At 42.6% G+C, this 27,719-nt stretch overlaps 1 protein-coding gene across 1 annotated transcript in view; it reads right to left on the reverse strand.

Moving 5' to 3' along the window:
* Nucleotides 1–27,719, reverse strand: part of LOC307069758 (nuclear RNA export factor 3-like) — a gene marked incomplete at both ends in the record, with an annotated part of 42,721 nt that overhangs the window by 11,009 nt on the left and 3,993 nt on the right. Inside the window, 8 exons of the mRNA XM_079728083.1 lie at nucleotides 324–360; nucleotides 1,240–1,349; nucleotides 1,514–1,621; nucleotides 2,163–2,243; nucleotides 2,368–2,472; nucleotides 2,580–2,663; nucleotides 3,285–3,438; nucleotides 3,659–3,815. Coding sequence (XP_079584209.1) covers nucleotides 324–360; nucleotides 1,240–1,349; nucleotides 1,514–1,621; nucleotides 2,163–2,243; nucleotides 2,368–2,472; nucleotides 2,580–2,663; nucleotides 3,285–3,438; nucleotides 3,659–3,815 — 836 coding nt within the window. The remainder of the gene's footprint in view (nucleotides 1–323; nucleotides 361–1,239; nucleotides 1,350–1,513; nucleotides 1,622–2,162; nucleotides 2,244–2,367; nucleotides 2,473–2,579; nucleotides 2,664–3,284; nucleotides 3,439–3,658; nucleotides 3,816–27,719) is intronic.

The following is a 27,719-nucleotide window of genomic DNA, read 5'->3' on the forward strand; positions in this document are numbered from 1 at the left end:
GGTGTTAGATGATCAGGGAAAAGGATGGGCCCAAGAGAGGGTGAGGGTCAGAGGTCAGGGGTGAAAGGGCCCTGGAAATTCCATGGGCAGGACTACAGTTTGGATCATCACCGTGGGTTCCCCAAAGCCTGTGAAGAACGTGGCTGAAGAAGATCCAGAGCCTTTGTCACGTTCCCACAGGGGCTATACCATCCCCCTCCGCCCAGGACGTTTAAGGGTCAGTTTCAAAACTGTAACTGTGGCAAGACCTAATGGGGTTCAGAGTACTTTGTGGGTGCTGTCAGTGCCAGTTAGAGGAGTCCGTGAACAAGGAATGCACTTACCAAGGTTAGTAACTTGGGGAACAATTCCAGGATGGAGCTGCCAAAATCAAGACAAAACAGAAAAGTCAGCGAAACTGTGGAGGTGACCCTCTTCCTCATAGGAGCAAGTACACCCACACCCCAGTGTCCCAGCCTTCCAGGGCCCTGAATACGTCTCCCATCGACTGACACAGAGGGAGAGCATGCCCTGCCTCCCTCCCCGCCTCCCTCCCTCCCTCCCTTCCTCTCCTTCCCCTGGGTAGCTCCCCACAGAATGCGTGGACTCCCTTCTCCAGTGCCACCATGACCAGCATTTCAAACTCATGCTGCAGGGCTTCCTTCCCCTCCCTTCCTTCCTCCAGGGCCCGGCTGAAGGCTGTGGGGAGAAGAGGGATAGGGGTGTGTGCCCGAGGCTCTGCCACCTCACTTAGGGTCCTGCACTCTGCAAGACCTGGACCAAGACCTGGACTCCCCCCATGGGTGGCCCAGCATGCTGGGGCAGTGAGGTGAGTGAGGTGGGGCTTAGGGAGGGAGATGGAGGGGATGAAGACAGAAAGGGAGTGAAGGTACGAGGGGTGAGATGACAGAGACATATGGGCCTAGAGACAAGGGAGAGAGAGAAAACAAAGGGAAGGGAAAGAAGCTCTCCCGTGGTGGGGGTCAGGGAAGAAGACAGAGGAAATGTGAAATGGCATCCCTTTTGCAGCTTTTCACCTGCCCCAGAATGGCTCAGACACAGCAGGTAAGAATGTAAAATATGCACATGTTGGGCTGGGGGCCCATATGGTTTGTGGTTGAAACTCTGTCCACTTTGTGATGCAGAGAGGAGAGCATAGGGTCTATAGTCCTCCCTGAGGTCCACGTCAGCTGCCCCTTGCAAACGGGCACTTTCGGGAGTAGCTCAGGCTGCCAGCGGGTAACAGAGGATACATCTGACCTTATGTTGGTTGACTTATCAGGGAAGGTGGTGCACAGGGGGTTTCTCTCTGCACACATCCCTTCTGGCTCCAGCCGCTCACCCTTGTCCATCTCCCCTGCAGGCTTCACCTGTGATTATGAGGAGGAACCACATGGGCCAGAGAAACAGAGCCAGGATGGCCGTGCACCCCTAGTCCCTTCCTTTTCCTACAAATCCATTTCCCTTCCTCTGTCACCATCACATGAGCCTTCCCACCTTCCCTTCAAAGACGGATCTGGGTACCACACCTCACCTCAGTGTTGGACAGGTTCAAGTTCTTGGTGTTGGAAGCATTCGGCATAGTGTTGGACAGGCCGTGCAGCTGGTAGGGTTTCTTATCGCTCAGGTTCAAGGCCAAAAGCTATGATGAGCAAAGAGTTAGAGTGAGGACCCCAGCAGGGGATACCTGAGACCAATCTGCCTCTTCTACCTAATCTCTCCCACCATCACCACCAGCCCCAACATTGGGTCTAAGGTCCTCATCTTGGGCATATTCCATGGATGGATCTGCAGGGAGGCAGCCATGCCATTTCTAGGGTTTTGCGCCATTCCAGTATCACGGGACACCAAGTCTCCAGGAAGCCAGGAGGAGGGAATCGGGGGCTGAGAGGCTCCTGGCTGGTACAGCTCCAGCACCAACCCCTCCCCGAGTTACCATTCCTGAGTATCCTTCCCAGCTAGACCCCTCTGCTCTCCCCTGCTCTACAATTACTGCTGTCGCCATACCAGGGTCAGAGCGGACTCTCTGGATGTCACGAGATTGCTGCGAGGCATCATATCGTTCCTTCACGGGCAGCTGCTGAGTTAGGGATGGGGTTCAGGGGCTCTGAGTCTGAGGTGGTGATCGGGGGCAATAGGTGGGTCTGGCTGTGAGTGCACAGGTTGTGTTGAGTCTGCATTACCTTTATCTGCTCCACCTTTTCTGACCTCAGCTCCTTTAGCACAGAGTGGGGTGCATCACAGGGATCAACAAAGATAGATATCTGTTGAGAACACAAGAGGGGCTGGGTAAGCTCCAGGAAATCTGAGCCCTGGGATCAAGCAAGACCATGCCCCTGCCCTGCCCTCTTGCTCCCAGCTAGCCCTGCTCATGCCCTTGACACACACCCTTTCATTAGCCTCATTGTAAATCTTGCCGTTGGCATTCTTCAGTGCGAAGGCAATGCTGGCATTCTGAACGAAGAACTGGGCCTCCATTTTCTCATAGTGAAACTGTAGGGAGAGTGACAAGAGAAGCATAATATGAGACCAGAGCCATTTCTCATCTGGGCCTGCCATCTACCCCGTTTCCTCTCATCGGCCTCAATGTCCTCTCTTACTTCGACTGGGGTGAAGGGGACACTGCATTGCTTGTGAATCAAATTCAGCAGCCACTTCTCATCATATTTAATACCGAAAGGAACCTAGGAGGCAAAGAAATAATTGGGGAAAGAAAAGTGATACAATGGAATCCAAGGTTAAGATAAGACGCAGTTGTGTCTTGCTTTAGGACATTTTTTAAGGCTTTAGGTAATTTCTTAAGATAGGACAATATCTGTTATCGCTAACTTTTACACCAGACATGGACTTCCTATATATCCTTTCTTTCCATTTAAATACTTTTCCTGAAATAATCGACTTCATATCTTTCACACGTACTTACTTTTATAAAGTTCTAAGAGATCCTACCTAAGGCAGACCTGGCCTGCCCCTCTGATGAGGACCCCAGAGACTCAACCTCCTCCCACACTCAGCTTGAGCCAAACTGCGTCTTCTGGTGTGGAGTTGCTCCATCTCCTTGGCAGTAGTTTCCTCCTTTGTTTTAGACAGCGTCTCCCATGCTCCCTGCAGTCAGTCTGCTCCCTTTATATTGCTTCTCTGAACCTGCCCTCACATGATCTAGGAAGTTAACTCCTAGTAATAACAGGACAGATTACCAGCTCCACTGCCACGAGAGAAAAGTCCCAGCATCTCTACATGCGCCCAACATGACTCTCTCTGTCATCTTCTTCTACATGTTAGGTCCATTTAGCCAGCACACTCACTCTGATCTTGAACCAGCTCCCCAAGGTCTCATCCTGCCTGTTTCTCTCCATTCTTCTCTCTGGAGGCTTTTGCTCTGTCTCCTTGTTAACAGGGGTTTCGTCTTGTTCCTGAAAATTGCCTCTCCGATGACAGGATGGAATGGCATAGGGAGCACTGTGGGGAAGTGGAGAGAAGAAAGTGGTCCGTATAGTCTTGGGAAGTCCTCTCTACATTTTCCCCAATGATAGCAGAGCTACAATAAAGATTGCTCAACCATTAACCTGATCCCATCATTCCTCACTCTTCCAGGTTAGAGAGAAAAATGACATATTTAACCATAAGGTTTTGTTTTTCACTGGTTGATACTTGTCAGCCATGCTGCCTCGTCACTTACTATCTTGCTTGGATGTCCACGTGAGCATCACTTCGTAGTGATTCTCTATCTTGCTGCTGCTGGGATGTGGCCTGTTGAGACCAAGAGCTCTGTCTCCTTCGGTAGATACCCCTGCATCTTGCTTTTCTTTGTAAAGTGTTCACTTGATCAATGTTCTCTGAAATTGAGAACAACACATCAATGGGCCCAGTACCAGAAAAATTCCTGGGAAAGTTCTCATGGCTAATGAAGAAATATCACTGACTTTATAATCTAAAGAGAAATGTATCACAGTGCTAAAAAAGGCTTAGAAACTTCACTGTGGTTCCACTTCTCAGGAAATGAGAGGTGGGGAGCGTTCACAGCCAAGAAGAAAACAAGCACAGAGGAAAGGGTCTGGACCCAGGGTTTAGTCTGTGATGTTAGTCCCTGCTCTGCTTGGTTCAGGTTATGTGACCTGGGACAAGTGGCTTTTCACCTCTAACTCTCTCTTCTCTGCTCGGCTCTAGGGGCACAATAAAACCTACCCTGAAATCTACCCTGGTGTGATGGTTCAAGGGTCAAAGGTGACCTCCCTGCCTGACGGAAGAATTAGAGATATGAATGAGAAGGCCGATGAAAAGATCCAGAATGGAGCCTGGAGAGACATAGCATGGAGAATACCAAAAGCGAGGGGGAGATAATTAAAGGTGATGCAGTGAACATAGCTAACACATGGTTAATGTGAGTCCCGGAAAGAAGGGGAGGGAACAGTGGAGATGTGGTATTTGAAGAGATCTTTCTTGAGAAGTTTCCAAAAGTAACAAGATATCAACTCAGTGTAACAGTATTATTGTAATAGGAGAAAAAGTATGCTTTAAGGACAAACAGTCCTAAAATATGCATTCATTTCATCATCATGTAACAAAAACTCGGAAAATATGTGACCAGAAGACTCAAACTCAAAGAAATGTTACAGGCTCTTCTTTGGGCAGAAGAAATATCCTCCCAGGTGGAGGCACGTAGATACAGGAAAGAAAGACTAATGACATTTGTGAATATGTAGGCAAATTTAAATGAGTGTTGACTATATAACACAATGATAGTAATTTCTTCTGGGGATTTAAATATATAGACAATGAAAATGCATGACAATAAATTTGGAGGGTATATGGAATCAAAGTGTCTCAAGGTCCCCTAATTGTCTGAGGAGTTTTAAAGAACTAATTAACTAACACTAGACTGAAAGGGCAAAAACATACATTGTAATCTGAAGGGTAAACACTACAAGAATGGCAAAAGAATGTTTATCTAGCCACTTGAGGTAACAATTTAATAGTTATAAAATGTTAATCATTTCAAAGGAAAGGAAAGGAAAAAGAACTTAGAAGAGACAAAAATAAATATACAGTAAGATAGTATATATAAACCAAATTACATCTACTTTTACATTAAAGATTTCAGATTAATATTCCAAATAGAAAGACAGCTATTATCAGACTGGACAAGAAACCTTCCATCAAATGCTCCTGAAAAGAGACACATGCAAATTTTAATCATCTAGAAAATTTGAAAATAAAAAAAATGGCAAAATGTATACCTTTTCCACAGTAACCTACAGAAAGCTGGTATAACCCTATTAGTAAAAGAAAAGGTACACTTTAAAGAAAAAAGCATCACTAGAGAAAGAAGGAGATTTCTTTGTGATAACAGGTTCAATGCAATAAGGAGATATTAATATAAAATTCTAAATTTGTATGCATGTCCTAAAATAGAGCCAAAATATGCAAAGCAAAACCTAACAGAAATAGAGCATGGACAGTCACAGTGGGAAATTTTAACATAGCTCACTGAGTGATGCACAAAATGGCAGACAAAAACTCAGCTAGAGGGAGAAGGTTTCAAAATGTTACTTAACAAATGTATTTAATTGACATAGAACAATGCAAATAAGAACTACTCATCGAACATTCCAGAATAGATCATATGCTGGGCAAGAAAGCAAGCCTCAGTAAGCTTCGATGGACTAATACAATTTACCCTGACTAGTTAATGTAATATTCAGTGGTAATGGTGGGTTTTCTGCCCCTCCCCCACCTCATATAAATCCAAGGAATATTAGTTTACACAATCCCACGCCCCACCTAGGTGACCCTCCCTACTCTCCAAACCCTAGACCTGAGAAGATCACATGACTTTTGCCTTTTCCTTAGCCAGGGGAAATAATTCACCTCAACCATGGCCATTTCCATAAGAGGGGAGGTTTTCTTTTTTTTTTTTTTGCGGTACGCGGGCCTCTCGCTGTTGCGGCCTCTCCCATTGCGGAGCACAGGCTCCGGACGCGCAGGCTCAGCGGCCATGGCTCACGGGCCCAGCTGCTCCGCGGCATGTGGGATCTTCCCGGACCAGGGCATGAACACGTGTCCCCTGCATCGGCAGGCGGACTCTCAATCACTGCGCCACCAGGGAAGCCCGAGGGGAGGTTTTCCACATGGAATCAGGATGGGTGTGTCAGAGCCCACTTGGCCCATTTCCTCAAGAGGGTGGGAAATAGTGAGCCTGAGCCCTATGCATGCCTTCTCTAAAGGGGGGTCAGCTTGCTGGGGGTCCTGTGGGTTGGGGTTAGGGAGGGAACCCAGAACCCCTCCTGCCCTGTGGGGATCTGAGGACAAGGTCTCATGCTGACCAACTCACCCATGGGGTGGCCTGAAGGCAGTGATCTGTCACCACCCTCCTCACAGGCTGCTCGTGAAGAGAATCTGTGGGTCTGGAGCTGGAGGTTTGGAGAATATCAGGAAGGGCTGCCGAAGAAGGAGAGTGCAAGCCCCAAACCACTTTGTCAGAGCCACACAAACAAGATGGAGTCCTAACAGGAAGTCCAGTCCCTTCCCCAAGAGCATAGAGGAGGAGAGTCCTGGGGGCCAGAGGAGACTTCACTTCCTGTAATTACTGCCCCCTGAGTTTGCTACCAGCCTAACACCCAGGGAACTCTTTCCAACTGTACCACCCTTGCAGGGGAGGGCATCTGGAATCAGGAGGCTTAGGGAACCTTGGTACTTCTGGTTACAAACACAGGGAGCTCTGTATGCCAGACTCTGGATCAGCTACACTACATTGTGTTCCTTCGTTCAGCAAACCCAGAGAACTCTGTGTGCCAGCTGTAGGCCAGGCTCTGTACTTGCTACATTGCCTCTATTCTTTCATGAATTCCTCACAAGGGGACTCTGATATCAGAATCACCAACTTTCCAAGGTTGCTGAGGCTTACTGAGGTGCTGGAGCTTGTCTAGGGTCATTCAGATGCTACCTGGGGAAACAGAGACTGAAATTGAGCTCCACGGAATGGAAGATGACTTCTCCAAGCAGAGATTTACTAAGTTATTGCTGTAGTGTGGGAGATTGTCTTAAGTTAGTACAAAGCAACAGAATTTTCTGAAAATAGTCAAATGGCTGGAATTTACCTCAGCCCACCTCAGAGAGATAATACCAAAAAACAAAAACTTCCAAAAACCAAACAACAAAGAACAGACCTGAAAACTATAAACGAAATAGCAGTCAGAGTTTTGTGGGTCCCTGTAATGACAGTAAAAGAAAACAAATCATGTATTTTCCTTTAAAAAAAAAAAAAAAGTCCTCAATGTAGATAGATGCCCCTATGGTCAGAGCCGGAATTGTAGCTCTGAAAGTTCCAGACCAGAGAGGTTTCAAGGCAGAGGGAAGGAGAGAGGAGATTGGGCTCCAGTGCATCAGTTAGACATTTCTGGAATTTTCCACTACTTTCTGGAAGTTTCCACCCCATGTCCGCAATCCCTTCCTGGATCTCTATGCCCTGAGAAAAGTCCAGCCACTGAGAGAGGTGAAGAAAAATCTGCACATAAGTGTGTGAACATTTGGGGGTAAAAGAAGTGTAAGACACAAATGCACACACCACACAGATAAACTGTCAAGTCAAAAATTGAAATTTTGGGGCTTCCCTGGTGGCGCAGTGGTTGAGAGTCTGCCTGCCGATGCAGAGGACAGGGGATCGTGTCCTGGTCCGGGAAGATCCCACATGCCATGGAGCAGCTGGGCCCGTGAGCCATGGCCGCTGAGCCTGCGCGTCTGGAGCCTGTGCTCCGCAACGGGAGAGGCCACAACAGTGAGAGGCCTGCATACCGCAAAAAAAAAAAAAAAAAATTGAAATTTTTTATTTTTTATGAAACAGTATCATGTGAACTCTTTGATATCATGGTAAATATATGTGAACTTTTTTTTGTTAGTTGCTTATTAGATATTTTTGAGAGCTCCTCTCAACATATTAGCCTAATCACAAAATATTAAACATTAATAATGTATACTTAGAAAATAATATCATTCTGCACCTTCTATCTACATGATCCCTTCGTCCTGACTCACAAATACCCAAGATATCCAATGTAAGAGGATTGGTGCACATTTTCCAGATGTGTTTCTCTTTAGGTGATGTGAATACCTAACTTAAAGCATTTGTGTAGTTATGTAGTTCTATACATATTATTTTTAAATTTTGCAATTACATAAGTAATTTTATGCAAATTCATTTTTTTCACTTATTATGACATCTTCAGATTTTCATTTCCTCAGTTAATGGTTTGTCATCTTTCCAGAGGTTATTGGAGAAGCATTTTGCTCCTTAGGCGAATTATTTGCAATTATCTTTTGTCCCTTTCTCTACTGACTAACAGAAATCCTTTTGGTTCTTGCACATGAGTACAAAATCTGTAATAATGTTTGAAATGTTGTCTCCCAACTTTCCAGTCTTTTAGTTTTTTTTCTTTAGACAGTACAGAAATTGCTTTAATTTTCATGGATTGTTTTACTTTAAAATAATGCAGCTATGACAGAAAAGAAAATGAGAAATACATAAGGTAGCATCAAATACTAGTCCACTGGGAATTCTAGTCCACTAGGAATTCTAGATTCAAAGCCTTGAGGGATTCAGGGCACAATGGAAAAGGGGTTTAGACCAAAATCTACATTGATGAAGAATGGGGAAAATACTTGAACATGTGTTTGCTTATAGGAGATACCATGTAAAGTGCTTCTGGCCTAAAATAATTCTGTAAGTCATCATTTTGTGGCAAATGAAGCATTAAGGATAGCCCACGTACATTAAAACTAGTGGCAAAAACATTTCTTCTGCTTCTCCCTCCCATGGAGGGGATCATTTTCTCCCCTCCATGGAGGTTAACTTTCCTCTGCTTCTACCTGGGCCCCACATGCCCAGCACACCTGCCCCCAAACAGTTCAATCCCTGTGGCACTCCAGGCTTAAGGGAGTGGATTTTATCTCCATCATGAACTTCCAAGACCAAGACATGGGTGAGAGGGTGTTTGAGTACCCTATCTGCGTGGCATTGACACCAGGAAAATTCAAAACTGCATATGTGACCCAAAAAACCTTTTAACTGTTACAAACTTACTTGAGAAATTGAAGGGAAGTTAGTTAGAAAAAGAAAACCTTGTCAATCCCAAACAAAAATGCCACATAGAAAGGAATGCAAATTATAGGAAAAATATTTTATAGGCAAATGTTTAGTATTCTCGTACATAAATAAATCTGATTAGTAAGAGTGTCTTTCAAAGTCTATTGAAAAACTTTAAATAAGATCTATACATCACAAACATATAAAGATTAAACAAGTACAAAAACAATTATAAATGTATGTGTGTACATATATTTACATATGCACATATACATAAACATACATAATGAGGAAAAGTGTATACATACTGTGAGCAAAATTTGGAAGAATATATATGTCATGTAAACCTGTTTATATAGTACTGTACACAGAGAAATATATCTGGGGAATATAAACTAAACTATCAAGGATGTACATCTTGCTATGTAACAAGATGAAAAAAATATAGAAAAAATTTTCTCTAATACACATTCTTGCACTTCATTAGTTTATAAAGATAGCAATTTGAAATCAGAAAAATAACTGATGTAAAATTTTATAGCATAGTAGTATATACCTGGCTGGGAATTTCACTACAAAAATAATACGTGTGTAGATTAATGGTATATTTCTAAATCTATATAGGGAACCTGAGGTTTGGGACCTTCATGTCCCACACTGCCCCATGTCACACTCCTACTCATTGGCTGATTCCAGACTGGAACCCATGTCTTCTGAACCCGGCCTTTACTCTTCCTACTGATTCACTCAGCCTTGCCTCAATTATAGATACGGGTATACTTTGGAAATATGGTGAGCTTGGTTGCAGACCATGACAATATAGCAAATATTGCAATAAAGTGAGTCAAACAAGTGCTTTGGTTTTCCATTTCTTATAAAAGTTATGGTTACACTATACTGTAGACTATTAAGTGTACAATAACATTAAGTCTAAAAAACAATGTACATACCTAATTAAGGAATACTTTATTGCTGAAAGTTGCTACCAATCATCTGAAATTTCAGTGAGCCGTAATCTTTTTGCTGTTGGAGGGTCTTGTGTCAGTTTTGATGGCTGATGACTGATGAGGGTGGTGGTTGTTGAAGGTTGGGGTGGCTGTGGCAGTTTCTTAAAATGAGACAACAGTGAAGTGTGCTGCATCGATGGACTCTCCTTTGCAAAAACGATTTCTATGCACTGTTGTTTGATAGCATTTTACCCACAGTAGAACTTCTTTCAAAATTGGGGTCTGCTAAATAGACATTTCTCCAAAGAAGATAGACACATTGCCAACAAACACATGAAAGGATGCTCAACATCACTAGTCATTAGAGAAATGCAAATCCGAACTACAATGAAGTATCACCTCACACCAATCAGAATGGCCATCATCAAACAATCTACAAACACTAAATGCTGGAGAGGGTGTGGAGGAAAGGGAACCCTCTTGCACTGTTGGTGGGAATGTAAATTGATACAGTCACTGTGGAGAACAGTATGGACGTTCCTAAAGAAACTAAAAATAGAACTACCATACGACCCAGCAATCCCACTACTGGGCATATACCCTGAGAAAACCATAATTCAAAAAGAGTCATGGACCACAGTGTTCATTGCAGCTCTATTTACAATAGCCAGGACATGGGAGCAACCTAAGTGTCCATCGACAGATGAATGGATAAAGAAGATGTGGCACATATATACAATGGAATATTTACTCAGCCATAAAAAGAAACGAAATTGAGTTATTTGTAGTGAGGTGGATGGACCTAGAGTCTGTCCTACAGAGTGAAGTAAGTCAGAAAGAGAAAAACAAATACCATATGCTAACACATACGTATGGAATCTAAAAAAAAAAAAAAGGTCATGAAGAACCTAGGGGCAGCACAGGAATAAAGACGCAGACGTGGAGAATGGACTTGAGGACACAGGGAGGGGGAAGGGTAAGCTGGGCCGATGTGAGAGAGTGGTATGGACATATATACACTCCCAAATGTAAGATAGATAGCTAGTGGGAAGCAGCCACATAGCACAGGGAGATCAGCTCGGTGCTTTGTGTCCACCAAGAGGGGTGGGATAGGGAGGGTGGGAGGGAGACGCAAGAGGGAGGAGATATGGGGATATATGTATATGTATAGCTGATTCACTGTTACAAAGAAGAAACTAACACAGCATTGTAAAGCAATTATACTCCAATAAACATGTTTTAAAAAAAAATTGGGTCTGTCCTCTCAAAGCCTGCCACTTTTTTTATCAACTAAGTTTATGTAATATTCTAAATCCTTTGTTGTCATTTCAACAATCTTCACAGCATCTTCACCTGGGGTAGATTCCATCTCAAGAAACCACTTTCTTCTCTCATCCATAAGAAACAGCTCCTCGTCGGTTAAAGTTTCATCATGAGACTGCAGCAATTCAATCACATATTCAGGCTCCTCTTCTAATTCTAATTCTCTGGCTCTTTCCACCACATCTGCAGTTACTTCTTCCACTAAAATCCTGCATCCCTCAAAGTCATCCATCAACTTCTTTCAAACTCCTGTTAATGTGCATATTTTGACATCTTTCAATGAACCAATAATGTTCTTAATGACCTCTAGAATGGTAAGTCCTTTCCAGAAGATTCTCAATTTACTTTGCCCAGATCCATCAAAGGAATCACTGTCTATGGCAGCTATAGCCTTATGAAATGTATTTCTTAAATAACAATACATGAGGGTTAAAACTACTCCTTGATCTATGGGTTGCAGAATGGATGTAATTTTAGCAGTCATGAAAACATTAGTTTCACTATACCTCTACATCAGAGCTCTTGGGTGAGCATGTGAGCTGTCTATGAGCAGTAATATTTTGAAATAATTCTTTATTTTTCTGAGCAGTAGGTCCCCAACAGTGGACATAAAATATTCAGTAAACCATGTTGTAAGCACATGTGCTGTCATTCAGTCTTTGTTGCTCCATTTATAGAGCACCGAGTAGATTTAGCATAATTCTTAAGGGCCCTAGGATTCTAAGAATGGTAAATGAGCGTTGACTTCTATTTAACGTCACCAGCTGAATTAGCCCATTACAAGAGAGCCAGCCTGTCCTTTGAAGCTTTGAAGCCAGGCATTGACTTCTCCTCTCCAGCTATGGAAGTCCTAGATGCCATCCTCTTCCAATATAAGGCTGTTTTGTCTACATGGAAAATCTGTTGTTTAGTGTAGGCACCTTTATTAATTATCTTAGCTAGCTCTTCTGGATAACTTGCTGCAGCTTTTACATCAGCACTTGCTGCTTTACCTCACACTTTGATGTTATGGAGATGGCTCCTTTCCCTAAACCTCATGAACCAACCTATTCTAGCTTGAAATTTTTCTTCTGCAGCTTCCTCACCTCTCTCAGCCTTCATAGAATTGCAGAGAATTAAAGGCTCACTCTGGATTAGGCTTTGGTTTAAGGGAATGTTGTGGCTGGTTTCATCTTCTCTCCAGAGTACTAAAACTCTCCTCACATCCGCAATAAGGTTGGTTTGCTTTCTTGTCCTTTGTGTGTTCACTGGAGTAGCACTTTTAATTTCCCTCAAGAAGCTTTCTTTTTAATTCACAATTTGACTAACTGTGTGGTACAAAAGGCCTAGTTTTTGCCCTGTCTTGCCTTTTGACATGCCTTCCTCGCTAAGCTTAATCATTTCTCTTTGTGGAACTTATACTTTGAAGGGGAAGAGGGAGAGAAAGAGAAGGAGAGAGAGACACCTGTGTCTGCATAAGGATTAGGGGCCCTAAGAGGGGTTTTTGTTGTTGTTGTTGTTGTTGTTGAATCTTCAACGCCATGAAATTTGAGCAAGCTTAAAATTTAATATGAAAGAGCAATCTCATCTCAGATTTAACCCTTGAATTTTCCTACATGTTCACTTCCTTCCTTATCTTCTTACCTTCTTATTTCACAATAGAGTTAATGAAACACTTTCAATAAACAGGATGGATTATAATATAAATATTTAGTTATTAATAATTAAAGAATGGACAATTGTGTCCAAAAACGCTAGTACTTCTTGGATTTTTGCCCCTCAGGGAGGCAGCAGGTGGCTGAAATCCTGGGGTGACATGATCTGAGGACCCCTGTCCTTGTGGCTGTGGGTCGGGTTCAGAATTTTCCTATAAATGTATTAACAGGCGGAGCAGTCCAGGAGCAGCAGTTAGACAAACACTACAGCTTGCTGCCCTGGTGCCGTCTCTCACTGAGCTCACCAGGTGAATCAAAGGCAAGCCTGTCTTCCCAGCATGGGGAACTGGGTTAGGGTCTGCTCAGAGGCACGATGTTGGGCAGCTCTTAGGAGCTTCTGAGTCTCCCAAGAAGCTAGAGATCCTTCTGTCTTTAAAACTTTAAACTCAAGGCGTACCAGAGAGAGATTTGCTTCCTTCATAAAGATATCTATATTCTCATTAGGAGAAACAATGAGAAACACCTTTCCACAATGCCTGCCTTAGCCCTAAGGCTCAGCCAGCCCCTGCTACTGAGTCTTGACTTTTAAAGAGCCTTTGAAGTTCCACAATATGCCATATACTTTGGGCAGGTTTCCTCATTCACCCCTCAGGACAGCTCTGTGACACAGGTATCGTGAGTCCCCTGTCACAGAGGCCCAAGCTCAGGCTGACAGAGCCTAGGTCACCTGTCCAGTAAGTAGCAGGATGGGATGAGGCTCCTGCCCTCACCCGCCCTAGAGGACACAGAGCAGCCTCCCTTTTAGAAGATGGGCTTCCAGGGCTGGAGAAATGGTCGGATCACATTCCTTGCTATTGTGGCCCCGCGGGTACTCACTCAGCAACCCTTCTGGGTGAGGAAGATGACAGATGTCAGGTGGCATCATATCCATCTCCATTTTTGTTCTTTTTAAATGAAAAAGTGTATATTTGGAAAGAGTAAAATATGAAACTGTTTACTATGATAGCAATTCTATTTGGAGAATTTCTATTTATGTTGAAGCAGTTCCATCTGCTGTTGACTGCAAATCTGTGTCGCGTGCACTGATTTATCTCTTCTCTCATTAATGTCTGCTGATGTACTATGTGGACTCTACAGAGAACACGTGTTAACCCCCATAACCCTACAGGCTGTACAGGCTGCCTAGTCCTTGTCTCACACACTCTGTCATCCCCTGTCAGGACACAGAACACTACTGTACAGGCTGCCCACACCACGATCCAAAGCCCCATCCTCTCTCAGTCACCTCCTTCCTGCCCACCAACTGCCAAGTTTCGCTGCTGTCACTTGGTGTTCCATCGTGTGCAGGCTCTGGAGTATATGCTTTCACAATCTTCTTTTACACCTACCAGTGTTTTCAGACAGAATTAGAATCATTCTGTACATATATTCATAGGCTGAATGTTAAGGGAAGGTACTGTATTTTTCGTTGCTGTTTGAATAAACTTGTTTGTAAGAAATTTGCAAATGGCGATTCTTTAGTGCCACCTGGTGACAGAAATCTGAACTGCAACTTGAACATTGCAGGACAGGAAAGTGGGAGGGAGGGGCTGTGGCAAAAAGCCACAACAAAGAGCCTTTTGGAAGTCTGGGTGTAAAGCGGGGAATTCCTTGGGTACAGCTATACTAATTGCCTTTTTCTGGACATTGTGTATAGATAGAATCATATACTATGTGGTCTTTTGCATATTTGGCTTCCTTCACTTGGTATAATGTTTTCAATGTTCATCTATGTTATGGCATGTATCAGTACTTCATTCCTTTTTATTGCCAAATAGTACACCACATTTTATTTACCCATTCTTTAATTGGTGGACATTTGGGTTGTTTCCACTTTTGGCTGCTGTGAATAATGATGCTACGTACATTCACGTACAAGATTTTATGTAGACATATGTTGTCATTTCTCTTGGATGTGTACCTAGGAGTGGAACTGCTGGGTCATATGGTAACTCTCTGTTTAACTGTTTGAGGAACTGCCAGACTGTTTTCATGACCTTGATAATCTTGAAGAGTACAGGCGTAGTCTCTTATTTTTCTTGTGATTAGCCTGTGGTTGTGGGTTTTGAGAAAGAATACCACAGAGTTGAAGTGCCCTTCCCATCACATCATATCTGGGAGGACATGGTACACACGTGACATCACTGGGTCACTGGAGATGTTGACCTTCATCAGTGGGTTAAGGTGCTGTTTGCCCAGTTTCTCCAGTGTACAGTAACTGTTTTCCAATTTCCTCCTCTGTTCTTCAGAAGTGAGTCACTAAGTCTGCCCTACCCTCAGAGGTAGAAGGCAGATTTCAGGTTCACCTCATAGAGGCAGGGTATCAACATGTATTATTTGGAATTATTTGATAAAGACAGTTACTCTCATCACCCATTTCTTTATTAATTCAAACATTTATTGATATCAATATGGATTGATGTATATGGATTTTGTAGGTTGTTTTTTTTTCTTAATTAATGGATACATCCCAAAAGAAAGTCAAGCATCATAATTTCTACAATGCAGTAAGAGAATTTTGACTTAACAGTCAGGAAACTGCAAAAGAGTTCCCTGTACCTACCAATATATTGTCCAAATATGGTATATCACACAGTGCTTTCAGACAATATATTTTCATGGCAGAGCTTGGAACAACAATATAATTTCAGACAATTTTATTCCATACTTGGTAATCCCTTGAGAAAAAAATAAACAGATAAAACAAAGGTTATTGAAGTGACCAAAAAAATAATTATTGCTAACTTTCACTTAATATATTTGCAAAATCCTTTTCAGTGAAGTAAAATTATGAGATATGTCCGAGAAAATGTGTGCGTCATTTGAAAGCCAATTGTCAAAAGCACAGCCTTCATGTTATCTAACTCTACCTCCATGGAAGGTATGTTACAGCTTGAGCTTTTCGGTAACTGATTGCCCTGTAATGTAATTCCTTGTCTATACCCAAGTATTTAAATTCTTCCCTGTGGAAGGGAAATCCTTTTCTCTTGAGGAAATACCTATTTGTCTCTATTTGAAAAATTATTTCAACATTCTGGATCTACAGTATAAGTGTGACAAATAAGTGGTGGTTGAGTTGGCAAGTGTAATGTCAGTGGAAGCGTGGGGGAACATAGCCCTGTTAGATGAGGGATGAAGACAGAGTTGGAAGGGAGGTGCAGAGAGATGTGAACTGAGTGTGCAGAATTCTTGGTAGAACTTCCGTGCAAGGGGAGAATCTATGTAAAGAGGACAGTAACTAGAGATGTGGAGAGGGTATAGGGCTTGAAGCATATTTTAAAATCATCAATTATAAGAAAGTTGAGCAGGTTGAAATCTTAATGGGAAGGAGCCATCTCTTCCTAGATTTAACAACTGAGATTACCACACCTGCCTTTCCACACTTTAATTCCTTGTTTCCATTCTGGAGAAGCCTAAAACTTAACCAAAGAGATCGTGTAAAGTTTGGTCTTAATGCCTGTTAACTGGATGAATAGATGTATGGATGAGGATGTGTCAAATATGTGCTGGGTATTCACGGATTTTTATGTCCCAGTGCAGAGCTCCTCATGCAGATGACAGAACCCGTGGTGTTGTGTGGCTCAGAGGATGAAGCTTCTCAAGACTGCAAATGATGGCTACGACATAGGAGGCATTTCAGTGTGGAGGACAGGGCTGCGCATTGCGGTTGCTGTGGAAACCTAACGTCATGGTGGCGACCGTGACGACTTTTTAAGGGAGACAGACATAAACTGGGGAAAAAAGCAGCTCCCGCCTTCAGGTGTTTGGGACTCAGCTGAGGGTGTGGGTCCCCAGTGGGGGCTGGACCACGCTGGTGTGTGGGGAGACAAAGGGATCCACATCCAGGTCACCTCTTTCCCGCTTTGGGGCTTGGTGCCTCCACTGTCTTGAAGGTAAAGCCATTGGGGTCCCTCCTGGCCCCAGTGAGTGTGGTGTCCTGCTCCAGGGGTGTCTGGGAGCCACTTTCCTTCTAAAGGAGGGGCACAGGAGGTGAGACAGGTATCGACTTAAAAAAAGTGCACAACGTGAGAGTTGCAAGTTAAGTTTTATTTGGGGCAAAATGAGGACTATAGCCCGGGAGACAGCATTTCAGATAGCTCTGAGAAACTGCTCTAAAGAGGTGGGGGGGAAGGTCAGTATATATGTGATTTTTGTAAAGGGGGAGTACATGCAATAAAGCACTTTTTTTTTCAGGTCTCGCGAGGGTTACTGTTAGTCACGAGGAGCAGAGGTCACCATGAAGGAATTTAGTACTTTTCTAGATATGAGGAGATGCAAGAATTGGGCTCATAAAATCAGCTCCTGAAAATACCTAACTATCTGAAGACCTGTTCTGCCAGTTTTTCTCAGAGCACAGAGTGCCTCATTCCTGATCTCCACCCTGAATTCCTTTCAGGGGGTGTGAAGGTAATCAGCTGCAGCGGCAACTGATTTAATCCTTATAGAGGTAGATGGCAAGTGACCATGGCAAGTGCCAATTTGTAGTTGACACAGGTAATAACTCTCTCTAAGCCTCAGCTTCCCCCTCTGTAAAATGGGGAGAAGAATGCTTTACCCACAGGATTGCTTGAGAACACTGAATGATAGCACATGAGTAAGCCGATGGCCCTATCGTTATTCCAGGATCATGAATGTTTGCATGAATTCAGGCCACTTCTTATTCCTTTTCCACTTTGTTCTTAGGGTACAAACAAGGAAAGGAGAAGAAAAGGGCCTTGTGAGAAGGACATTATAACATGTGCTGAATCTGTCTCTCCCTGTGAAGCTCCTCATGCCAGTGGCCGAGCTCATATCAGGTGTCTGAAGGAGGCAGGTTCTGAGCATGTGTCCTGATGGCTGCTGAAGCTTCTACTCCAGGTTCAAAGGCAGCGGCTTCCAAGAGACCCCAACACTTACATTTTGGGTTTTCCTACACTGATACTGGTTCCCACGGAGGTCTCTGCTGATGAGGTTTTGCTCTGGTAGGTTGTATTCTCTGTATTCAATTTTGGAGACAAATTTGCCTTGTGACCTCACTTCTCTGATAGATCTGAGAAGAGCTGTTTTTTTTCAGTTTGTTTGGCTTTTTACTTGTTAGGATGGAGTGCCGACTGTGAAGCTCCTTACACGTCAGGCTAGAAACTGGACACATTATTTATTTTTTGATTAATCTATTTTGTTGCATGTGTCAATAGTTTTTTTTTATTGCTGGGTAGTAATCCAGTATATGGATATGCCACATTTGCTTTATTCATTCACCTCCTGAGGGACATTTGGGTTGTTTCCAAATTGGGTTTCTCTTAAATAAAGCTGCTGTGAACACTGGTGTGTAAGTCTTGGCATGGACATTTGCCTTCTTCCTCTAGAATACATCCTTACCAGTGCAACAGCTGGATCATATGGTAGATGAAAGATTAACATTGTAAGAAACAAACTATTTTCCAAGGTGGTCACACAGTTTTCATTGCCACCATTAGTGTGTGAGAGTTCCATTCCCCACAACCTGGCCAAAACTTGATTTGGTCAATCTTTTTCCTCGTGACCATTCCCCGTCAGGTGTAGTGGTACCTAATTGTAGTTTTCAATTACAGTTCCTCAATGATTATAATGATGAGAATATTTTCATGTGTTTCTTTGCCATGACTATATCTTCTTTGATGAAGTATCTCTTGAAATCCTTTGTCAATTTATCTGAGTGTGTCTGTTTACTTCTTATCGACTTTTGATTCTTTACTCTGTGTACAAGTCCTTTATCAGATACATGATTTACAAATATTTTCCTTCAGTCAGTGGCTTGCCTTTTTGTAGGATGAGGTTTTGCATTTGATTTTCAGCAATTTCACCTTGTGGCTACAGGAAATAATGGTCACCTTCAGGGCACAAATGGAAGCTTACAGATCATTTATGAAGTGCTTGAGCAGGGAGTTCCAATCCCTGAGCACATCCTTTTCTTTCTCCATTTCATCTAGTGACATTAGGAGCAATCAGCCAATCTCATTATATTTGTTATTTTGAAAAAATTTTTGAAAGTATCATATACACAGTCACCCACATCCTTTCTTCTTATAAGTGGTTGATTAGGTGTCTACAGTGGTGACATTTGGGTTATATCTATTCCCAGATCACACCATGGACTATCAGAGCTCTCTTTACTACTGGAAATACAGTCCATAGCACCTTTATTTCTGATCAGATTAGAGAATCAATTCCAGAAATCCAAGGTCAACTCACAAAACTCATGCTTAAGTTTCTCTTCCTTTAGAACCACTTTTGGTACCAAAATCTGTATTAGTCAGAAACAGAACCAATAGAGGCCTGGGGGGGAGATGGCGGAAGAGTAAGACGAGGAGATCAACTTCCTCCCCACAGATACACCAGAAATTCATCTACACGTGGAACAACTCCTACAGCACACCTACTGATCACTGGCAGAAGACCACAGACCTCCCAAAAGGCAAGAGACTCCCCACGTACCTGGGTAGGGCAAAAGAAAAAAGAATAAACAGAGACAAAAGGATAGGGACGGGACCTGCACCAGTGGGAGGGAGCTGTGAAGGAGGAAAGGTTTCCACACACTAGGAAGACCCTTTGTGGGCGGAGACTGCAGGTGGTGGAGGGGGAAAGCTTCCGAGTCACGGAGGAGAGCGCAGCAACAGGGGTGCGGAGGGCAAAGGGGAGACATTCCCGCACAGAGAATCGGTGCTGACCGGCACTCACCAGCCCGAGAGGCTTGTCTGCTCATCCGCCGGGGCGGGCGGGGCTGGGAGCTGAGGCTCGGGCTTCGGTCGAAGCACACAGAGAGGACTGCGGTTGGCGGTGTGAACACAGCCTGAAGGGGGTTAGTGTGCCACGGCTAGCCGGGAGGGAGTCCGGGAAAAAGTCTGGACCTGCCGAAGAGGCAAGAGACTTTTTCTTCCCTCTTTGTTTCCTGGTGCGCGAGGAGAGGGGATTAAGAGCGCTGCTTTTAAAGGAGCTCCAGAGTCGGGCGTGAGCCGCGGCTAAAAGTGAGGACCCCAGAGACGGGCATGAGACACTAAGGCTGCTGCTGCCACCACCAAGAAGCTTGTGTGCGAGCACAGGTCACTATCCACAACTCCCTTCCGGGAGCCTGTGCAGCGCACCACTGCCAGGGTCCCGGGATCCAGGGACGGCTTCCCCGGGAGAACGCACGGCGCACCTCAGGCTGGTGCAACATCCCGCCAGCCTCTGCCACGGCAGGCTCGCCCCGCACTCCGTACCCCTCCCTCCCCCCGAGCCTGAGTGAGCCAGAGCCCCCAAATCAGCTGCTCCTTTAACTCCGTCCTGTCTGAGCCAAGAACAGACGCCCTCCGGCGACCTACACGCAGAGGCGGGGCGAAATCCAAAGCTGAGCCCCAGGAGCTGTGTGAGCAAAGAAAAGAAAGGGAAATTTCTCCCAGCAGCCTCAGGAGCAGCGGATTAAATCTCCACAATTAACTTGATGTACCCTGCATCTGTGGAATACATGAACAGACAACAAATCATCCCAAACTGAGGAGGTGTACTTTGAGAGCAAGATTTATTATTTTTTCCCCTTTTCCTCTTTTTGTGAGTGTGTATGTATATGCTTCTGTGTGAGATTTTGTCTGTATAGCTTAGCTTTCACCATTTGTCCTAGGGTTCTATCCATCAGTTTTTTTTTTTTTCTTTTAAAAAATTTTTCTTCTTAATAATTATTTTTTATTTTAATAACGTTATTTTACTTTATCTTCTTTCTCTTTCTTCTTTCTTTCTTTCTTTCTTTCTCTTTCTCTATTTCTACTTTTCCTCCCCTTTCCTCCCTTTTATTCTGAGCCGTGTGGATGAAAGGCTCTTGGTGCTGCAGCCAGGAGTCAGTGCTGTGTCTCTGAGGTGGAGAGCCAACTTCAGGACACTGGTCCACAAGAGACCTCCCAGCTCCACATAATATCAAACGGCGAAAATCTCCCAGAGATTTCTATCTCAACACCAGCACCCAGGTTCACTCAACGACCAGCAAGCTACAGTGCTGGACACCCTATGCCAAACAACTAGCAAGACAGGAACACAACCCCACCCACTAGCAGAGAGGCAGCCTAAAATCATAATAAGCCCACAGACACCCCAAAACACACCACCAGACAGGCCTGCCCACCAGAAAGACAAGATCCAGCCTCATCCACCAGAACACAGCACTAGTTCCCTCCACCAGGAACCATACACAACCCACTGAACCAACTTTAGCCACTGGGGACAGACACCAAAAAAAACGGGAAATGCGAACCTGCAACCTGCAAAAAGGAGACCCCAAACACAGTAAGATAAGCAAAATGAGAAGACAGAAAAACACAAAGCAGATGAAGGAGCAAGATAAAAACCCACCAGACATAACAAATAAAAAGGAAATAGTCAGTCTACCTGAAAAATAATTCAGAATAATGATAGTAAAGATAATACAAAATCTTGGAAATAGAATAGAGAAAATGCAAGAAACATTTAAAAAGGACCTAGAAGAACTAAAGATGAAACAAGCAATGATGAACAACACAATAAATAAAATTTAAAATACTCTAGATGGGATCAATAGCAGAATAACTGAGGCAGAAGAACGGATAAGTGACGTGGAAGATAAAATAGTGGGAAAAACTACTGCAGAGCAGAATAAAGAAAAAACAATGAAAAGACCTGAAGACAGTCTCAGAGACCTCTGGGACAACATTAAAGGCACCAACATTCGAATTATAGGGGTTCCAGAGGAAGAAGAGAAAAAGAAAGGGACTGAGAAAATATTTGAAGAGATTATAGATGAAAACTTCCCTAATATGGGAAAGGAAATAGTTAATCAAGTCCAGGAAGCACAGAGAGTCCCATACAGAATAAATCCAAGGAGAAACATGCCAAGACACATAATAATCAAACTGTCAAAAATTAAATACAAAGAAAACATATTAAAAGCAGCAAGGGAAAAACAACAAATAACACACAAGGGAATCCACATAAGGTTAACAGGTGATCTTTCAGCAGAAACTCTACAAGCCAGAAGGGACTGGCAGGACATATCTAAAGTGATGAAGGAGAAAACCCTACAACCAAGATTACTCTACCCAGCAAGGATCTCATTCAGATTTGATGGAGAAATTAAAACCTTTACAGACAAGCAAAAGCTCAGAGAGTTCAGCACCACCAAACCAGCTTTACAACAAATGTTAAAGGAACTTCTCTAGGCAAGAAACACAATAGAAGGAAAAGACCTACAATAACAAACCCAAAACAATTAAGAAAATGGGAATAGGAACATACATATCGATAATTTCCTTAAATGTAAATGGACTAAATGCTCCCACCAAAAGACACAGATTGGCTGAATGGATAGAAAAACAAGACCCATATATATGCTGTCTACAAGAGACCCACTTCAGACCTAGAGACACATAGAGACTGAAAGTAAGGGGATGGAAAAAGATATTCCATGCAAATGGAAACCAAAAGAAAGCTGCAGTAGCAATTTTCATTTCAGACAAAATAGACTTTAAAAGAAAGGCTATTACAAGAGACAAAGAAGGACACTACATAATGATCAAGGGATCAATCCAACAAGAAGATATAAAAATTGTAAATATTTGTGCACCCACCATAGGAGCACCTCAATACATAAGGCAAATACTAACAGCCATAAAGGGGGAAATCGACAGTAACACATTCATAGTAGGGGACTTTAACACCCCACTTTCACCAATGGACAGATTATGCAAAATGAAAATAAATAAGGAAACACAAGCTTTAAATGATACATTAAACAAGATGGACTTAATTGATATTTATAGGACATTCCATCCAAAAACAACAGAATACACATTTTTCTCAAGTGCTCATGGAACCTTCTCCAGGATAGATCATATCTTGGGTCACAAAACAAGCCTTGGTAAATTTAAGAAAATTGAAATTGTATCAAGTATCTTTTCTGACCACAACACTATGAGACTAGATATCAAGTACAGGAAAAGATCTGTAAAAAATACAAACACATGGAGGCTAAACAATACACTACTTAAGAACGAAGTTATCACTGAAGAAATAAAAGAGGAAATCAAAAAATACCTAGAAAGAAATGACAATGGAGACACGATGAACCAAAACTGATGGGATGCAGCAAAAGGAGTTCTAAGAGGGAAGTTTATAGCAATACAATCCTACCTTAAGAAACAGGAAACATCTCGAATAAACAACTTAAACTTGCACCTAAAGCAATTAGAGAAAGAAGAACAAAAAAAAACCCCAAAGTTCAAAGAAGGAAAGAAATCATAAAGATCAGATCAGAAATAAATGAAAAAGAAATGAAGGCAACGATAGCAAAGATCCATAAAACTAAAAGCTGGTTCATTGAGAAGATAAACAAAATTGATAAACCATTAGCCAGACTCATCGAGAAAAAAAGGGAGAAGACTCAAATCAATAAAATTAGAATGAAAAAGGAGAAGTAACAACTGACACTGCAGAAATACAAAAGATCATGAGAGATTGCTACAAGCAACTCTATGCCAATACAATGGACAACCTGGAAGAAACGGACAAATTCTTAGAAATGCACAACCTGCCAAGACTGAACCAGGAAGAAATAGAAAATATGAACAGACCAATCACAAGCACTGAAATTAAAACTGTGATCAAAAATCTTCCAACAAACAAAAGCCCGGGACCAGATGGCTTCAAAGGCGAATTCTATCAATCATTTCAAAAGAGCTAACACCTATCCTTCTCAAACTCTTCCAAAATATAGCAGAGGGAGGAACACTCCCAAACTCATTCTAGGAGGCCAACATCACCCTGACACCAAAACCAGACAAGGATGTCACAAAGAAAGAAAACTACAGGCCAATATCACTGATGAACATAGATGTAAAAATCCTCAACAAAATACTAGCAAACAGAATCCAACAGCACATTAAAAGGATCATACACCATGATCAAGTGGAGTTTACTCCAGGAATGCAAGGATTCTTCAATATACGCAAATCAGTCAACGTGATATACCATATTAACAAACTGAAGGAGAAAAACCATACGATCATCTCAATAGATGCAGAGAAAGCTTTCAACAAAATTCAACACCCATTTATGATAAAAACCCTCCAGAAAGGAGGCATAGAGGGAACTTTCCTCAACATAATAAAGGCCATATATGACCAACCCACAGCCAACATCGTCCTCAATGGTGAAAAACTGAAAGCATTTCCACTAAGATCAGGAACAAGACCAGGTTCCCCACTCCCCCCCTCTTATTCAACAGAGTTTTGGAAGTTTTAGCCACAGCAATCAGAGAAGAAAAGGAAATGAAAGGAATCCAAATCGGAAAAGAAAAAGTACAGCTGTCACTGTTTGCAGATGACATGATACTATACATAGAGAATCCTAAAGATGCTACCGGAAAACTACTAGAGCTAATCAACGAATTTGGTAAAGTAGCAGGGTACAAAATTAATGCACAGAAATCTCTCGCACTCCTGTACACTAATGATGAAAAATCTGAAAGTGAAATCAAGAAAACACTCCCATTGACCATTGCAACAAAAAGAATAAAATATCTAGGAATAAACCTACCTAAGGAGACAAAAGACCTGTATGCAGAAAATTATAAGACACTGATGAAAGAAATTAAAGGTGATACAAATAGATGGAGAGATATACCATGTTCTTGGATTGGAAGAATCAACATTGTGAAAATGACTCTACTACCCAAAGCAATCTACAGATTCAATGCAATCCCCATGAAACGACCACTGGCATTTTTCACAGAACTAGAACAAAATATTTCACAATTTGTATGGAAACACAAAAGACCCCGAATAGCCAAAGCAATCTTGAGAACAAAAAATGGAGCTGGAGGAATCAGGCTCCCTGACTTCAGACTATACTACAAAGCTACAGTAATCAAGACAGTATGGTACTGGCACAAAAACAGAAATATAGATCCATGGAACAGGATAGAATGCCCAGAGATAAACCCACACACATATGGTCACCTTATCTTTGATAAAGGAGGCAGGAATGTACAGTGGAGAAAGGACAGCCTCTTCAATAAGTGGTGCTGGGAAAACTGGACAGGTACATGTAAAATTATGAGATTAGAACACTCCCTAGCACCATATACAAAAATAAGCTCAAAATGGATTAAACACCTAAATGTAAGGCCAGAAACTATCAAACTCTTAGAGGAAAACATACGGAGAACACTCTATGACATAAATCACAGCAAGATCCTTTTGGACCCACCTCCTATAGAAATGGAAAAACAAAAATAAACAAATGGGACCTAATGAAACTGCAAAGCTTTTGCACAGCAAAGCAAACCATAAATAAGACCAAAAGACAACCCTCAGAATGGGAGAAAATATTTGCAAATGAAGCAACTGACAAAAGAATAATCTCCAAAATTTACACGCAGCTCATGCAGCTCAATAACAAATAAACAAACAACCAAATCCCAAAATGGTCAGAGGATCTAAATAGACATTTCTTCAAAGAAGATATACAGACTGCCAACAAACACATGAAAGAATGCTCAACATCATTAATCATTAGAGAAATGCAAATCAAAACTACAATGAGATATCATCTCACACCAGTCAGAATGGCCATCATCAAAACATCTAGAAACAATAAATGCTGCAGAGGGTGTGGAGACGAGGGAACACTCTTATACTGCTGGTGGGAATGTGAATTGGTACAGCCACTATGGAGAACAGTATGGAGGTTCCTAAAAAACTACAAATAGAACCAGCATATGACCCAGCAATCCAACTACTGGGCATATACCCTCAGAAAACCATAATTCCAAAAGAGTCATGTACCAAAATGTTCATTGCAGCTCTATTTACAATAGCCCGGAGGTGGAAACAACCGAAGTGTCCATCATCAGATGAATGGGTAAAGAAGATGTGGCACATATATACAATGGAATATTACTCAGCCATAAAATGAAATGAAATTGAGCTATTTGTAATGAGGTGGATGGACCTAGAGTCAGTCATACAGAGTGAAGTAAGTCAGAAAGAGAAAGACAAATACCGTATGCTAACACATATAAATGGAATTTAAGAAAAAAAATGTCATGAAGAACCTAGGGGTAAGACAGGAATAAAGATACAGACCTCCTGGAGAATGGACATGAGGATATGGGGAGGTGGAAGAGTAAGCTGTGACAAAGCGAAAGAGTGGCATGGACATATATACACTACCAAATGTAAAATAGATAGCTAGTGGGAAGCAGCCGCATAGCACAAGGAGATCAGCTCGGTGCTTTGTGACCACCTAGAGGGGTGGGATAGGGAGGGTGGGAGGGAGGGAGACGCAAGAGGGAAGAGATATGGGAACATATGTACGTGTATAAGTGATTCACTTTGTTATAAAGCAGAATCTAAAACACCATTATAAAGCAATTATACTCCAATAAATATGTAAAAAAAATTATTCCAACCAGCAGCGTGTGAGAGTTCTTCTTCTCCATATCCTTGCCAATACTTGCTATTTTCCATCTTTCTCATTTTTTTTTGTTCTTGTAGGCACGTTGTGGAATATTATGTGGTTTAAAGTTTAATTTCTCTAAAATGTTAAGTCTCTTTACATCCAAATACCCTGCACTTCTTTTTTTTTTTTTTTTTTTTGGCCGTACATGGGCCTCTCACTTTTGTGGCCTCTCCCGTTGCAGAGCACAGACTCCGGACGCGCAGGCTCAGCAGCCATGGCTCACAGTCCCAGCCACTCCGCGGCATGTGGGATCTTCCCGGACCGGGGCACGAACCCGTGTCCCCTGCATCGGCAGGCGGACTCTCAACCAGTGCGCCACCAGGGAAGCCCTACCCTGCTCTTCCTTTAATCTCCATTTATTTACTTCAACTGGATCTTTTTCATGTGAAAATTTGCATTCTGAATTATGCTGATTGTATCTCTATTGTGCTGTTTGTTCTGTTCCTCTGGCCCATCCTATTTCCTTTAAATTGGTAATTACTGTACATATAGAGTTTGCTCGGATTCAGATTTGTGGCAAAAGTACCCGAGAAGTGGTGTTGTACGTCCTATAGCACTACGTCAGGAGCCTCATCATGTCAGGCTGGCTCTCCTCCTGTGCCCTTGAGACTGATCACTGGGTCCAGGTGTTATCAGCCTGGTCCACCCATTATGAAATTTCCCATCTGCCTTTTAACTCATGGCTTTTGTAGCCCCTTAAAGATTATGGCCTAGATCTACATTTCTTTAGTGGTTGTAAAGGATGATGGGTTTTTCTGTTTCTTTTATTTTTGGTTTTTTTGTGGTACGCGGGCCTCTCACTGTTGTGGCCTCTCCCGTTGCGGAGCACAGGCTTGGGACACGCAGGCTCAGCGGCCATGGCTCCCAGACCCAGCTGCTCCGCGGCATGTGGGATCTTCCCGGACTGGGGCAAGAACCCGTGTCCCCTGCATCGGCAGGTGGGCGCTCAACCAGTGCGCCACCAGGGAAGCCCAAGTATGATGTCTTAATTTTATAATTTATTAGCTAGAATTCTTCTATAAAACAAACTTCCCCTCCTAAACTACAAGGTTACCTTGAGTTTTGGTCCACACAGAAGGGATGGATGAATGTTTAATTCTTTTACAGTATTTCCACTTTCAAAAATAGTGATTTGTTTCCCTGAGATCCTCCAAAGGTGAACAGCAAGTTGGTTTTATTTGTTCTTTCATAGATGTTCATATATTTCTTGTTTTAATACATTGCAGTCATCATTGTTTT

Source organism: Hyperoodon ampullatus, assembly GCF_949752795.1.
Source record: "Hyperoodon ampullatus genome assembly, chromosome: X".
NCBI lineage: Eukaryota > Metazoa > Chordata > Mammalia > Artiodactyla > Ziphiidae > Hyperoodon > Hyperoodon ampullatus.